The sequence below is a fragment of the Felis catus genome, chromosome X (assembly GCF_018350175.1).
Source record: "Felis catus isolate Fca126 chromosome X, F.catus_Fca126_mat1.0, whole genome shotgun sequence".
NCBI classification, from domain to species: domain Eukaryota; kingdom Metazoa; phylum Chordata; class Mammalia; order Carnivora; family Felidae; genus Felis; species Felis catus.
Genome location: NC_058386.1, coordinates 121,718,966 through 121,735,161, shown reverse-complemented (window position 1 = coordinate 121,735,161; position 16,196 = coordinate 121,718,966). Strand labels below are relative to the sequence as shown.

The window sequence follows — 16,196 nt, the reverse complement described above, 5'->3', positions numbered from 1 at the left end:
GCTAGCCAGTATTTAGAGAGTTGAGAGTTTTCTCTGGAATGTTCACGAAATGATTCCTGTTAATACAGACTTGAATAAAATCAGTGATTTCAGTATTTGAGTCAAAGGCTAATGAGCCCAGAAAAAGGAAAAGGAAATGAAAGATCAAAGAGAAGAAGAAGAAGAAGAAGAAGAAGAAGAAGAAGACGACAAGGGGGAAGAGGAGGGGGAGGAGGAGGAGGTGGGGAAAGAGGAGGCGGAAGAGAAACACTGTAAAATAGAAAATGTGGCTTATAATTGGCAAAGTCCAGATTTTAAAGTCACTAGGAGGCAAGCTGTATATTCCTACTCCTAGGTAGTGATAAACCTGACTTCTGTTTCCAGAGATGTGAGCAAAATACAATAAAAATATCCTGCCAGGAATGGACCTGCCTACCAACTGCAGAACGGCAGAGGTATGGGTTCCCTGGACATTTCCAGACCTCTCCTAATCTCTCATCTCTAAAACTGGAGGGCAGTATTTTGGCTCCTAGGGTGTGCACCCACTTAACTGCCCCTCAAAAGGAGAGCTTTACACAAAGAGAATCCCAGGTGAGGATTTACGCTTTAGAAATAAATGTTGCCACTTCATCTCATTAAAATTTTAAGAATAGGGCATCAGGGAACGGATGTCAACAAGAAAAGTGCTCTGGTTGTATGCCACGGTATTGTTGAAGAGTGGCATTGCTACGCTCGTCTATTTTCTTAATACTCTTGATTTTACGATGTTGCTACAACATCTAACCAGTGGGTTTTGACAATGAAAATTCTCACCTGGAGACTGAGTCTGCGGGAACCACAAAAGTTTAACAATGGATTCTGAAATACGCTCTCTTCTGGACATAAGAGTAGAGTTTGGGGAATGGCTATTGTTGAAAATTTGAATCTTTGTAGGTCCTTTGTGTCTAAGATCATATATATATGACATCTCATTTCAGTTCTCAGGAACCTGTTATCATCACAAGTATTTCCCATTCTTTGTTTTGGGTAGTGTGGTCTTAAAACAATACCGTAGGGACTGTGTCATCGTATCAAGCACAAAAAGATGGTGGGATCTGAGAAATGCATACAAAATACTGAAAAATGACTAAGTAATAAAACATATACCGCTCTCAAGTTGTAGTGTCCACTTACAATGACTTCTGTTTTTCACAGGTATCAAAAGAAGTGTAAAAACAAACAGAATCAAAGAGAACTTTCCCAAATGAGTGGAGTTCCACCAGTGACCGTTGGTGCTCTGGTAGAGGTAGAGTGATGGGTGGTGATGCTGGACATGGGGGGAGCACCCACTACAACAAATGGGCATCGATGCGCAGCCAACACAGTCCCTGGCGAACGTAGCGGACGAGATTGGTCATGCTGCTATGCTGGGTCAGGGGCCCCATCAGTGTGTCCAGATCGCCAAAGAATTCTGAAAATCAGAGCAGACGTTGGTCAGGCCTTTAAGGATCATCTCAGCAATATGCGCCAGATTGCGTAAGCTGCCTTCACGCACCAACGCAACCACATGGACGCCGAAAAAGTATTCGTTGTTCATTCATTCATTCATTCATTCAACAAAAATGTACAGACTACCTCCTGGGGGCCCAAAACTCCACAGGTATAGGAGGCACTATTATTTTAATCTCTAGGTAGATCTAAAAACTCTGAAGCATAAATAACGTTTGTATGTGTTACTGGGATTAATAAAGCACAATTCCATTTAAATCTGTTGATTCCTGGTAAGTTTTTTCAAATCACGATGTATTTTCTCAGACAGATAGCAGATTCTACAAATACATTATAATCCTGTGGAGGTTTGTGAGGTATACACACACACACACACACACACACACACACACACACATCACATTATATACAAAAATGTATTTGTCTCCATATTTGTATATGTTCATATAATAAAGATACATAACATTTATATATATTGAAATGTACACAAAATACATAGATAAAATAAAATGTATTTAAATCTATTTTGACATCACATACAATTTATATTTTTAGATATTATAAATTTATATTTAGACGGAGGTCCATATACACAAAATGGTAGGGAACGATGGTCGATAGGGTATCGAGCTGTTTGCCACTGCATGTATTACTGAGTTGAAAGTATTCTCCTGTCCTTTTGTCTAAATGAACTGAGTTTACCGATTTTTCTCGGCATGATGCAGACACAGCCAGTGAACCTGGACAGCAATTATAGCCATCGGCATCTAACGCTAAATAAATGTCTAGGAGGCATCTGATGGGGTAAGTCTTATTACCAATTCCTTTAGGGAAGGGAGGCGACCTGCAGATATCTGTCCCTCACAACTCCCACCTCACCCCCAAGGACGTGGATGGCAAGACTACCCGGCTGATTTCCCTCCAGCTGATTGGGAGAAGGGGCAGTGCTGAGACCACACTGCTAACCACGGAGACTGCAGTTGTAGACAGTCTGCTTTGGAGCGGGGTGGGAGGTATGTGGAAAAGACTAGACGCCTTCATTTGATTATGTGATACTTTTAAACCTGTACTATGCAATACAAGTAACTTCTGCTGATAAAGGAGTAAATTATTTTTGGCATCTAAAATACATTGTTACGTAACACGATATTAAGGGAAATGTTCAAGGACCTAGTCATTGTTGAGTGAATGTGAGCCGCGTGTGAGGCAGGACACCCCCTGGGTGTTCTCTGTACAAAGCCCACCGTGGCATTCCTAACTAGATACCCAGGTCACCATTTTCATGACTGCTTCAAGTAAGCATCTGGGGAGGTAGGGAACGGGGTTCTAGACCAAAGGCCTATGTGGACAAGACAGAGGGGGGAAGGGTCTCTGACTCCACGCAGTCAAAAATGACAAGCGTGTGGAACTCAAGGCTTCAAACAGGAGATTCCGAACTGGGCCCTCTCCCCAATCCACTGCAGAGCCCGAGGCCAGCATTCGCCGGGAACATGTTCTTTCTGCTGGTAGAGTGCAGAGTCGTTTTGATTCAGTATCAGGCAGGGAACTTAACAACCCTTGACACACTGTGCTAAGGACAAGATTAGCACCGTTTCCCTTGAACATCAGCACAGCCACCACATCGCTCCTGGAAAGTTCTGCAGTTAATTTAGAAGGAATTACTTTTAACAGATTTTGAAAATGGATGCAATTATGACGGCAATCCATAAATATCGAACTGCCCTCCAGTTACCAATACAAAATAAGATAGAGAAGAGTGGAGGCAGACAAGCTACGCAAGCCTTAAGATGCTTATGCTTTCGCTTGCAGTTCTAGAACTCTTGGATGGGCCTGGCCATCTGGACCAGTTGTCTTTGGATTTTCATAAGCGTAGAAAAGTAGAGAAGTTAAGAACTGCCCACTACTCAAGTAACCGAGGGCAGGAGTTCTCTGAAGGTGAAGGGTTCAGACTCTGGAATCACACGGTTCTAGATCTAATTCCTGCTTCCAACACTAAGGGCTGCGATGTCATGGGTGAGCTTCTTAACCTCACCGAGTCTCAGTTTTTCTTTATCTACAAAACAGGGACACATGAGGCAACAAATGATACAGCGAACAGCACCGTGCCTGGCATGTAGAAGTTGTTGCCCAATTTCTTCCTGGTTACCAATATAACCAATACATGTAAATAGTCCCAGGGCTCGGTGGGAGTGTGTAGCTGGGCTGTGGGTCCGAGTTTGTTTGTAGCAAAAGCCACGTGTTCCCACAGACACAACCTCACCTCTCCAAAAAAAAAAAAAAAAAAAAAAAAAGATTAAAGCTGATGACAGAGGCCAACACGATCTTAATTAATTTGCAAATCATTCTTTTTCACTTGGCCTCGGTTTCTCTGCACTGATCCTTACCACGGGGTGAAAATCTGAAACAGTCATTTGCCAACACATCACAGCTCAGATTAGGTTAAGCTTTGAAAGAGGAAAAAAAAAAATCCCAGGGTTTTTGTTCACTCTCTCAGCAAAAAACTGGTCACCGTGTCAGCCCTGAGTTAACCCCCCTCTCCTCATCTACACCCTGGAAGCCCGAGAGACAGAAAGATAAGGCCAGCATGGAAAACTCTAGCCCTTCGGAGCACGGTTGACTCGACCGTGGTCCGCGGACGTGGGGGGAGCAGACACGCATACCTTTGTTCTCTCTTGTCAGTTTGTCGGCCATGTCCCAGTGTTCGTAGCCCCGTAACACGTTGCTGGTGATGTTGACGTGGCTGGCGGCCATGTGGTGAATGCGCTGGGGGATGGTGACCGGGCCGTTGTTACAGCTGCCCATCGCGTTGATGGGAGAGACGTTGTTGAGAGACACCGGGGAAGGAGTGTTCCTGGGGAATGGGGAAGAGACGGGCCCGGTTAGGCTGGCCGTGAAGAGCGACGGCAGGCTGCCGGGCCTCCGGCACCACACCGAGGCCTCACGGGAACATCGCTGCCGCCGTGAGGGTTAGCGCGGTGAACACGTATGAAGCTCAAGTGTGGCGAAGCTGGTCCTCAGAGGACGCCCTGGAGCTCCTGCCAGCACGTCCGTTTGCTCTAGAGGCCCAGTGTGGAGAGTTTACTTATTATCGCTGCGTTCCAGCCTCGTCTGACCAGCCCACACGCGGCTACGGTGCCAGGCTCCGGGATGAGCCATGCTTCTCCTTTTCTAACTCAGTTAAACACTGACATCTCACTGCCTCCTGCAGACTCCATATGTACTGCTACTTTCGTTTTCAGATCCCGGAGAGAGCTGGGTGAATGTTTCTCTGGCATTAATTCTATCCACCAATGTAGCTCTGACTTTGAATATATTAACACGAGTTGTGATGTTTCAGAGAGAGAAACGGCTCCGAGCTACAATGATCTCTCTACCTGCTGCCAGAATGGCTACTGGCATAGGAACGACTGGATGCACGGTGTTGGGCTATTATCAGTGTTTTGTGGAAACCAGCGTGACAATTTGCTCCAAATACAGTCACCACGATAAACAGAATGCAGTTCCTCAAAGCCCCCTCCAGGAGCAGTCTTAGGGATGCTGGAAAAAGTAAGATTCTGAGTATCTCTTTAAGATTCTGGAAGACACGCTACAGGGACGGCTGTTAATTGCTGACCATTCACCCGCACGCTGTTTACAAAGACAAGTCTTCGCAGTTCCTACTTCGGGCAGAACCAATGTTTGGATATAAGTTTTGGTTTAATTCTTTAACGTCAGCAACAAGGAGTCACCTGCTGTCTGCACATAGCATGCAGGGCCTGGGTGGCTTCCTGGACGCAGGAGCGAGGCCTGTGCACACCCCCGGCCTTCCTATCCGCGCGCACAGAGCGGATGTGCAGCCTACACACGGGATTTGGGGGGACGGCCATCACAAAGTACCAAAACGCTGGAGCGCTGCTAAGCCAATTTGGGAACAACTCACCCTGATGTGCTTGCCTCGAGACTCATGCAGGTTGTGCTGAGCCACGTGAAAGCTTTGGTCCATTTTCTGGAAACAGAGTGTATCTTCTGGTATGTTCTAATATGAGGGGGAAAGTGGATCCCCACACTTGCTGTGCACTTGTCTGTAAGACGGAGTGAAGGTTTCCTGCTCTGTTTATAGTTTCTGAGATCTTTTGACACTTCTTGGTAGAAAGATTTATCCTCCGGGGAGGGGTGGGGTGGGGAGACAGACGTCCCAGCTAAGGAACCTAAGCCCAGAAGGGTTAACTAATGACAACGTAAGGCAAGAAAAGAATACGTCCTCATTCGTAATCGCTGGAGGAAAATCACAAGGCTGTCAGGTGTCACGAATGTTGAAAGGGGAACTGTGTGGTGCTGGGGACAAAGTACGTCCTGGAGTCCCAGGACGCCTGCATTCTAACCCTGGCCGTGTGCTCCCAGCCGTGCCCCTTCCCCTTGCAGAGCCGTTCCTTGACGGGAAGAAAAGCCCCGATTCAGTGATTTCCAATCATGTCCAGAAGTCACGGGGGGAAACACATCATGTCAGTTTACTTTGTACATTTTAAAAAGGACTTTTTAGGGGCGCCTAAGCCTGGGTGGCTCAGTCAGTTAAGCATCGATTTCAGCTCAGGTTATGACCTCATGGTTCATGGGTTCAAGCCCCGCATCGGGCTCTGTGCTGATGGCTTGGAGCCTGGAGCCTGCTTCAGATTCTGTGTCTCCCTCTCTCTCTGCCCCTCCTCCACTCACACTCTGGCTCTCTCTCTGTGAAAGATGAATAAGCATTAAAAAACTTTTAAAAAGTAAAGACTTTTTTTAATGTTTATTTATTACTGAGAAGAGAGAGAGAGAGAGCGTGCCACCTGGGGAAGGGGCAGAGAGAGGGAGACACAGAATCTGAAGCAGGCTCCAGGCTCCGAGCCATCTGCACAGAGCCCAACGTGGGGCTTGAACCCACGACCCGAGCTGAAGTCGGATGCTTAACCCACTGAGCCACCCAGGCGCCCCAGTAAAAAGGAGCGGATCTGCCTGACGCACCGTACTAATGAAAGAATTCAAACCTGCCTAAGGAACCGTGACCCTGGCCACAGGAGCGTGATGCCACACGCATCTCCTGGGGAGGGGGTGGGTGGCCCTCCAACTCCAACTCGGCTCTCTCCCCCTGCTTGGGGTTCCTTGTCCTGTTCGCTTTCTGTGGGTCTACCTGTAGATCCTGTCTTTGTCTTCACACGTTCATGGCACACGCAAATGAGCGTGCACCTGCAGGCGCACACCTCCCGCCATTAGCACACGGGTCCTGTCCACCTGTCTGCCACACTCTCCCTCCCGCTGTTCCTCAGACTCATCAGGCGCCCCGCACTCCGGAAGGTGGTTGCTGTTCCTCTGCCTGGAATGCACTTCCCCGGGTATCTCCATGGGCCGCTCTCCACGATCCTTCTTGAACATCCCTGTTCAAGACCAGTGTACTGCTCCCCACCCCACCCCAGACGAGCTTTCTAATGCCCCTTCCTGGTTTGCATTTGCTCTATGACATCTACCACCGTTTTTGCATGCCGCGTATTTTCTCCTGCTTTTCTCCAGCAGAAAGTGGCCTCGAGGAGGGCAGGGATCTTTGCCTGTGTCACCCAGCGCTGTGCCCTGCATCTAGAACAGTGCCTGGGGCACATCTTATGTACTTAAAGAATACTAGTTAACGAAATGAATGAACTGTCTTCCCACCACCCCTCTATCATTAGTTAGCATCCAGTACCTGTAAGAGGCTCTGGAGAGGGTAGAACAACGTAGAGCACAAGGAAGGGGGATCATGTTTATCAAGTGCCTGGCAGGGCGTCCCATCCATAGTACGCACTCAGTGAACACTATTTACCGGGTGAATGAAGAATGAATGGCCCTTTAGCGGAGACAGCAAATAGTCGGGGGGGGGCAGACCCATTCCTTTCTGACAACTGAGGGTAAGTGCCTCCAGTGAAGTGTCCCCCAACAGTGGTGGGCGCTCCAGGGGTGCGACAGTGTGTGCTTTCCGACTCAAATGGTAACCGCGACACCAAATACCGCGGCAACGGCAGCAGCCAACGCTTGTTAAAGTATCTGTGTGCTCAGATATTACCTCTCAGCCTCAGCAAAAGTTTGCCACGGCCCGCTCCGTAGCAAGCAGATTTTTCTTCTGCTTCCTCCAACCGCTTCCTTGCAATTTTCTCCCCCAGCCTTCAAGGTCAGGGGTTGCCGCTTCCGGAAGGTGCCCCGCGACTCCCTGTGTGGTGCCAGCCACCGTCCTTCGCTGAGGAAGCCAGGCTGTGGTCTTGCTTGCATACGAGAAGCCTTCCCTGACCATCTAGGGAGGTCCAAGCTCTTTCTCCCTTGGGCTTCCACAGAACTTTCTTCCCACCTGTCACCTTCCTGGGCTGGACCGTGTACTCCGGGACTGCAGGCATTACATCGAATTCAGCTGTGTCCCCAGCCCCTCATACGGAGACGCGCCCCAAGTGCTGAATGAATAGGACGTAACCCCTGGGTGACCATTTTGAGTTGCCTCACTCAAAATTTCTATGGCCTACGAAAGGGAGCGTGCTCTCTTCAGACAGAAGCTGCTTAAAACATCCTTTCAGGAGGCTTTTAATGTGACTTCACAAGCTTAGGATGTGTTTGAGTTCTTTCGTTTCAGAATTAAAAAAATTGTTCTTCCCCAGAAATCCTTTAATGGCTGCTTACCTGAACTTGCCCTTGCTTTACCCTGTGCTCAGAGAAAATAGCTTTCTCTGGGCCTTTCAGTGGTTATTTTTATTTTCCAAACTTCCAGACAGAAGCATTCTTTTGCTTTTGTTGTTCGATATAAAAGTAAGACTTAATCAACAATTTAAAGGATACTTCCAATACAGTAATTGAGTTAATGTGCAGGTTTTAATGGGTCTGTTCCCTCCGTCTGAATGTGTGAACGATCTCAGAGCAGAGTTCACGTCCCACCGCTCTGGGAGTGCGCTTTGTGGAGATTTTATAAAGTGGCAGAGGAGACTATTTTACTCTGGAAGAAACGTATGGATCAGAGATACCAGAATTTGGAGATGATGAAAAATGGGAAAGAGCGTCTCTTTGTGGAAGTTGCCCCTCCCACTGGGGGTGGGAGGTGGGTCTGCGGCAGCGAGGGAGGTCCGGGAATCAGAGGAAACACTGATGGTCAAGCACAGAAAGGCAGCCGTGGGGCCAGGTCCCAGGCAGATGCTCCAAACCTCCCTCTTAGAAGGTACGTGTGTTCACAGGGGCCTCGGAGGCTGTCGGGTCCAGCCCTTTCATCTCAGAGAGAAACACGGGCAGTGAGGGGGAGGGGCCACTCAGGCCACGGGGAGCTCTGGACAGTGGGAGGGGCCCAGGACCCGCTCCAGGAGGTTCTGACTGCCACCTGCTGCAGGGAGACCGGGCGGCCCGCGGGAGTGGGTGGGTCCATCGAGCCTTACGCCAGCGGTATAGCAGGTGGTTTTATGTATTTTAGGTCAGGCTGTTTTAGTATTAATATAAAAATCACCACGAAGGCTCAGATAATTGGCTGACTAAGTGCCTTCACGTTCTCAGCACTATTATGCCTTTGGTTTTATTAAACAGCACTTACTATACATCAATGAATATTTCATTGGTCTTTCATTACTGAGTGAATCATTGAAAAATCACTGCTGCGGAGTTAACTTTACCCTGCCTCTCTTGAAATGGCATGGTGCTTGCCATCTCATTAACAGATATTTTTATGGCCATAATTTGGCTTCAAGATCACACAGTTAAAGAAATTTGGAATGCCACCATGTTAAACTTTTCTGTCTGGCCGTTAGCTGAGAGCTGACTAGAATTTCGTGGGCACCAAAATTACTCTAGTCTCAGAATTGACCTGTGCTCCTGAGCTGTCAATACAAAATATCTGGGGTCTATTAAGTCCCCTGAGTTTCTGAAAAAGCAATTTTCATGAGATACTTACTTTCCATTGCCTACCCAGGGAGACGGTATCTGAGCGACTTTTGAAGCATTTTGCTACAAAAGAGAGAGAGAGAGAGAGGGACGTAAGGACATCTATTTTGTGTTTTATTAATTCAGAAACAGATGGAAGTGTGATTTAGAGTACATTAATATTGATTGCAGCATTTCGGGAATGCACACTATGACACACACTCGATGAAAATAGCTGGTTAGGATAATTAGTGGGCTCCAATCAGGACCATGAAAGTCACTTGATGAAAGATCGTATACACTAAAAGGCCCAGTGAAATCAGACTCAGTTCTCCAAGAAGTGGTTTAATTATCCTCATCTGAAATTTATTCTGCAAAACAAGCTCTTCAGAGTGCTGGCAAGCTTTTCTCCTGTAGCTCCCCTGGCAAACTTGTTCCCTGGGAGGCGAGGTGGCCCGTAATTTCTGCCATCCCAGGAAGGTGCCGGGAGGCAGCAGCGGCGTTGTGTGGTCGATTCGGTTGCGAATCACCTTGATTTGCTATCTTGACAGGCCAATCCCTGTTTGGCAATGCAATTGGCCCAGGGCCGCGCTGCCTTGGGACACTAAAGCATCCTTCTCTCTGAACGGGACCGGGCTGGTCTCAAAACCGGGCCTTCTGCATTTGGTGGAGCACACACTTCGCGGCTCTCAGCACCACCGCCTCAGGACAGTGGTCCGGCTCATTAGAATGACCTCCCCGGGTCAGAGCCCAAGGGGCACAGGACCAGGACCCCCGGGGGCACTGAACCCGACTCAGGCCGGCCTTTGCAGCGTCAAGACCGAGCTTACGCTCTTCCATTGCCTCCTGGGTTCCGGCCCAGCCCCCTTTGCAAATGGGGTGCTGGGCAGGGTGGGCATTTTCAGGAGCCCAGTGAGCACGCAATACTTCTCTGGAGACGCCAGGTTTTAATCTAAAAGAAGTTCAACACGCTGCCGGAAGAGCGACTTATTTAACATCTGTTTGGTATCACACTTGGGGGGATGGGACCCAGAACGCTGCTCTCACAAGCCCTCCAGGGCATCTAAATGCCCACTCAGGTTCGACGACCGCCTTTCTAGAGCACAGCTGGAGACCCGTGGACACAGGAAGGGATGGGCAGCTGTCGTGTGCCACCCGTTCAGCTACGTGAGCACCAGCTCCACGGCACGGTGAGGCCTTGGCGAGCTTGCCCTCTTCCCCGCCCTAGTCAGCGTCCTCACACAGCTGTGCGATGTCACTCATGGGACTCGGGTGACGCATGTGAGGCCATGACTGGATTCATTTCAAATAACTTCTTTGGTGCAATTTAGTCAAGCAGTCTCATGCACTTGGCAGAAATAATAATAATAATAACAACAACAACAATAATAAAATTATCCTTCCCTTTTATGGCCGGACCAACAGGAACCTTGAGCCTTCTCAAGTCTAAATCACGGTCAGTGTTGGGGGGCAAATGAAGCAGAAGCTTCACAGATCATCGAGCCAGTGACACTTTAGAGGCCAGACTAAGCATCAGGTTGGCAGTTTTTATCTGGGCTCGCTCTTCAATTATGGCATTCTCTTTGCAGTTAAAATACCTTTTTTCTTTTTGCTTGCAAATTAAAATTTCCAGCTCCCTAGATGATGGGTCTTTCTTTCTTTCTTTCTTTCGTGCTAATTTATTTTGGTAACCAAAGCAATCAGTTGTTTTAAAGTGCAGCCACCATACTCCAAGACTCCCCACGGCCAAATGGAATGGCTATCCCCCCAGAGCCTGGGGTGGCTGCAGTGACTTCTCTCACTGTTGAGAAACTCCGGGACTGGCCGTCCACTTAACACGGCACTGGTCACAGCCACAGTCACAACCTGTGTCCCCTGGTGGGTCCGCCACGCACAGTGGGGGAGAAGGCATCGTTCCCTTGACTGCAACCAGGAAGATGCAAAGTGCCATTTTGCTTGGACCAAACCTGAGCTGTCTGCTGAGCCCTGAGGGGGAGGCAGGAGGGCCACGGCCGGTGGGCATGCTAGGTGAAGCCTTTGGCAGCAACGACCTTGACATTTAATAACATGCCTGCCACGTCTCATTAGTGATTTTATTCACTCGGTACTTACAAATTATACAAAATAAGGATTACCTTAAAATATTCCATCAGTGATCTGGAGTACTTCATGGCATGGTCCTTCTTCAGCTTAAACATCCGCAAGTAGAGAAGTGATAAACATCTGTAGCTGTGGTGATGAGGAAGGATTATGTTAATGCCGGTGCGTAATGAAAGCGACACGTTGTCAACAAAATGCTGATTCATAGTTTGCGGTTCCCCTCCTACGGTTCTTGAGGAACACCAGTGCAAAAAGAAAAATTTTCAAAAGAGAAGGGGTAAGCATTAAAATCCCATCTTGATAAGGCTATAAATTAGGAGAGTAAATGTTTAGTCAGCGACTGAAGAAATCCATTAGTTATCCTTTAATAGTTTAATGGAAAACAAGAATAATGATCTGGGGTAAGCAGCTTAAGTCGATCTGGAGTTTTCAAATCCTTCTGTGACATTTCAGCTGTTTCACAGCCTCCATGAGACTTACCATAATACTGCCAGCTTTTTGTCCCCGTCCGAAGCCAGGGGGCTCGCAAAGTTCTTCAGTCTCATCGCGTACCTTTGGAGAGAAAGGACAAGCTCGAGTGCCATCTGTGTGACCCCTCAGAAACCCCCATGCCTCGGTGCCACATTTGCTCTGGGTGGGAGAACGAAAGCACGGGCGAGAGCACGCTTTCCTGGACACGTGCAAAATGACGATGGACAGAGTGACATACAGAAGGGAGCTCTGGAGAGGTCAGCTAAAGCGGGAGCCCGTGTGCCAGGGCGGGGCCGTGGAAGGTCTGCTAAACGCCGGCAGAGGCATAAGAAAGAACGAAAGCTTGCCATTTGCCAGGACATGGACGGAGCTGGAGAGCATACTGCTTAGTGAAATAAGTCAGAGACAGACAAATTCACTCGTATGTGGAATTTCCGAAACAAAACAAACAAGCCAAGGGAGGAAAAAAAAAAGAGAGAGAGAGACGAACCGAGAAACACTCTTCACTCTAGAGGACAAAGTGATGGGGAGGGATGGGGAGATGCGCGGAAGAGGTGACGGGGGATTGAGGAGGGCACTTGTGATGAGCACAGGGTGACGTATGGAAGTGTTGGATCACTATACTGTGCACCTGAAACTAATAGGACATTGTAGGTTTATTAACTGCAATTTATTAAGGGGCAGAGAGACAGGGAGACACAGAATGTGAGGCAGGCTCCAGGCTCTGAGCTGTCAGCACAGAGCCCGATGTGGGGCTAGAACTCGCAAACTGTGAGATGGTGACCTCAGCTGAAGTTGGATGCTTAACTAACTGAGCCACCCACGTGCCCGCTAACTGGAATTTAAATAAAAACTTAACAAAATAAAAACAAGTGCTGGCAAAAGGCTGTTTCTAGGACCACTCTAGCTAAAGACATTCCTGGCTTGCCACGAGAGGTGGCCACAAATGGCAGTCTCAGCTGACTTTATGACAGACGAGGTAAATAATACACGACTCTGTGTGACACGGGCATGGGGAGCCCACAATCACGCAGTGAAAGAGGTCTTTTCTAATGGCTCGGCTTTTGAATATATTCTTATAGAAAGTGGTTTTGTTTTTTTGTTTTTTTGTTTTTTTTTTTTTGTTTTTTAAAAGGAAGGTCGATTTCACAGCATTTGAAGGTCTAAGTGCCCTTAATTTATGGTGCTGGTATATTTTGTCTTTCCATTCTCTTTAATTGTTACTGTTCCACACTGGGGTGATCAAAGGTTGAGCAGCTCTCATTTTTTTCCTTCTAGCTGAGCACATCCCATTCTGGGCATTTAGACTCTTGAAAATCAATTCATTGCATAAAATCATTGTCTGAGCTTTAATGCAATTTCACAGGTACCTGTGGAGGAATGAGTAATGGAGTTCAGTGTTGCAGAAGGAAGCTGAAAGTGTGCAGGCAGCGTGGACTAGTTCTCATTTACGAGAAGGTGATGGGGAGCCTGTACCACAGACTCCCTGTTTTCGACAGCCTCTCCAGAACACCAGCACCCCTGGGCTTGCCCCCCAAGACTCGGCGCCCCGTCGGCATGCTGTTATCACCCTGCTCTCCTGGCTCCCGCTCCACTTCTGCTGAGGGAACATTTTCCAACAAAAGGACCTGAGCACGTGATGTAGGTCCCTTCTGTCGTTGCCATATTAAGCAAAAGGAGTTTTATTATGTAATAAATCAAACTGTCTTTGACAGTTGGATCGCTGAAATGTCAACTCATTGTGATGCCCCACTTGTTTGCACAAATACATTTCTATTGCAGACTCCCAGGGCTCAGAGCAACTATAATTACTCGGAGGAAGAAAACTGGGCTCTCTCTCTGTGGCCAGCATACTGTCGGAGAGAGAGTAATAAAAATCTCTGCAACACAATATTATGCTACTAAAAACTATGTTCATATTACAGTCTCTCCATAATTGCAACTACTTTCAAAGACCTAGTTGCTTTAGCCCATTTTATTCTCAACTGAAATTTCTCTCTCTCTCTCTCTCTCAAAAAAAAAAAAAACAATTAGACACACACATGCTTTACAGAAAATATAAAAACTGTCCACGTAGAGAGAGGGCACACAAAGAGGTGCATGTAAAACTGGGGTGATCTGAACAAAGTCCATGGATTTTATCGGCGTTGGGGGAAACGGGAGAGTGGGGCCACAGGAACTTATGGTATCGTTTCTCACAACTGCACAGGAATCTACAATTCACTCAAAAATAAACTCTAAAAATATTGACTTTAAACTAAATGTTCAGGGGCGCCTGGGTGGCTTAGTCAGTTAAGCATCTGTCTGACTCTTGGTTTCAGCTCAGGTCATGATGTCATGGTTTGTGAGTTCCAGTCCCATGTTGGGCTCCATGCTGACAGCATGGAGCCTGCTTGGGATTCTCTCTCTCTCTCCCTCTCTCTGTCCCTCCCCCACTCAGGCACTCACACCCCCTGCCCAAAATAAATGAATAAACTTAAAAAACAAAAAACATGCATACATTCTCCATTGACTTTCACCAGGTTCTACTGAGATATACTCCTGGGGGGAACAAACTATCACATAATGAGAAGACAACAACAGCTGTGCTTGGAAAAAAATATTTTTTGCTACATAATTATGGAAAAAGATGTGTTTTCTAATGGAAATAAATATTACTCAAAGATTCACATTGCATTTTTACCAAGAACAAGATATGTTCTGCTTTTATATTTTTAAGACAGCATGTTTTTTTTTTTCCTAAAAGAAAATGAGTTAGAAAGAAAAATAGAGCGAGATAGAAAACACCCATAATTTCACCCTACTGCAGCTATGATCTCATTTCCCTTCCAGGTTAGTCCACAAGCAGAAACATGCTTTTCATGGTCAGCAATGTTGTGTGTATATAATTGTGCAGCTCGTTTTTACCTTAACATTGTATTATAAACATTTTCATGCAGCTACATAGTCCCCGTCATTGCTGCAATTCAATGGCTGCAAAGAATTCTGTTGAGTGTACTACAGTGTAATTACTTACTCTTCTGTGATTGATTATTTGGTTTGCTTCTAATTGTGTACTATAATATATGCCAAACTGAAAACCATACGGATAACTTGCTCTACTCTTGCAATTATTTCCTTCAGTACAGGAAATTCAAATTTCCAGAAGTTGAATTACTGGCTGAAAAGGTATAAACGCTCATTTGTAGAGGTTTCCAGCAAAGGAGAGGCCTAGGTCACCATTAGTGTGTGTGTGTGTGTGTGTGTGTGTGTGTGTGTGTGTGTGTTAACACTAGGTATTAGCATTTTTATATTTTCTTGTTAATTTAAAAAGTGCCTTTTTTAAAGTCTGCATTTTTGGAAGGATAGAGAACATGAATTTTCTCCATGTTTCTTCACTAATATTGCCCCTCAATTTTTTTAAAATTTATTTATTTTGAGATGGGGGGAGGAACACAGAGAGAGAGAGAGAGAGAGAGAGGGAGAGACAGACAGACAGAGAGAGAATCCCAAGCAGGCTCTGTGCAGTCAGTACAGAGGCTGATGCGGGGATTGATCTCACAAACCCTTGAGATCGCAACCTGAGCCAAGATCAAGAGTCAGACGCTTAACCAACTGAGCCACCCAGGTGTCCTGCCCTCAATTTTTTTTATGTTTGTTTATTTATTTTGGGGGGGGGGGGAGAGAGAGAGAGAGAGAGAGAGAGAGAGAGAGAGAGAGAGAATGTGCACAAGTGGGGGATGGGCAGAGACAGGGAGAGAGAGAGAATCCCAAGCAGACTCCGCTGTCAGCACAGAGTCCGATGCAGGGCTTGAACTCATGAACCGTGAGATCACGACCTGAGATGAAACCAAGAGTCAGAAGCTTAACTGACTGAGCCACCCCAGCGCCCTGCCCGTCAATTTTTAATCCTTATAAGTTTTGCGAGAATTTTCATCTTGTGCATCTTGGAAAATCACTGGCAGCCTCGAATACACTGAGAAATCAATTTCCCCTTATAAAGCTACAGAATGGCAGTGGTGGCTTTCACAGAGCATAAAGTAAGTCCGAGAGATACTTCACATGCTTCTCTGAACACAGAAAATTGGAAGGTGGCTGCCTGGCCTGGCAAGGTGAGGCTGCTGTCCTCATAATCTCCTTACTTTTGTGGCTTTAACTTAATCATCTGATTCTATGCAAGCATAGTTTTTTTTTTTTTTTTCTTTAGAATAGTCCACACTCTTTTGATCTTTTGGAGTGCTTTTCTGGGAAAATATGCATGCTAAACGTGTCCATGCTAAACCTTGTCTGAAGGTTTAATTACAAGGGCCTCA

The 16,196-nt window shown here is 46.8% G+C and overlaps 1 protein-coding gene across 11 annotated transcripts in view; it reads right to left on the bottom strand.

The window, feature by feature from the left end:
• Window positions 1-1,135: 1,135 nt before the first annotated feature.
• Window positions 1,136-16,196, bottom strand: part of AFF2 (AF4/FMR2 family member 2) — a 455,939-nt gene continuing 440,878 nt past the window's right edge. For all 11 annotated transcript variants that reach the window (XM_023249262.2, XM_023249264.2, XM_023249266.2 and 8 more), the window contains 5 exons: window positions 11,914-11,985; window positions 11,469-11,562; window positions 9,365-9,417; window positions 4,128-4,318; window positions 1,136-1,429 (listed from right to left, as the gene is read on the bottom strand). In XM_023249262.2, coding sequence (XP_023105030.2) covers window positions 1,308-1,429; window positions 4,128-4,318; window positions 9,365-9,417; window positions 11,469-11,562; window positions 11,914-11,985 — 532 coding nt within the window. In that variant the 3' untranslated portion in view covers window positions 1,136-1,307. The remainder of the gene's footprint in view (window positions 1,430-4,127; window positions 4,319-9,364; window positions 9,418-11,468; window positions 11,563-11,913; window positions 11,986-16,196) is intronic.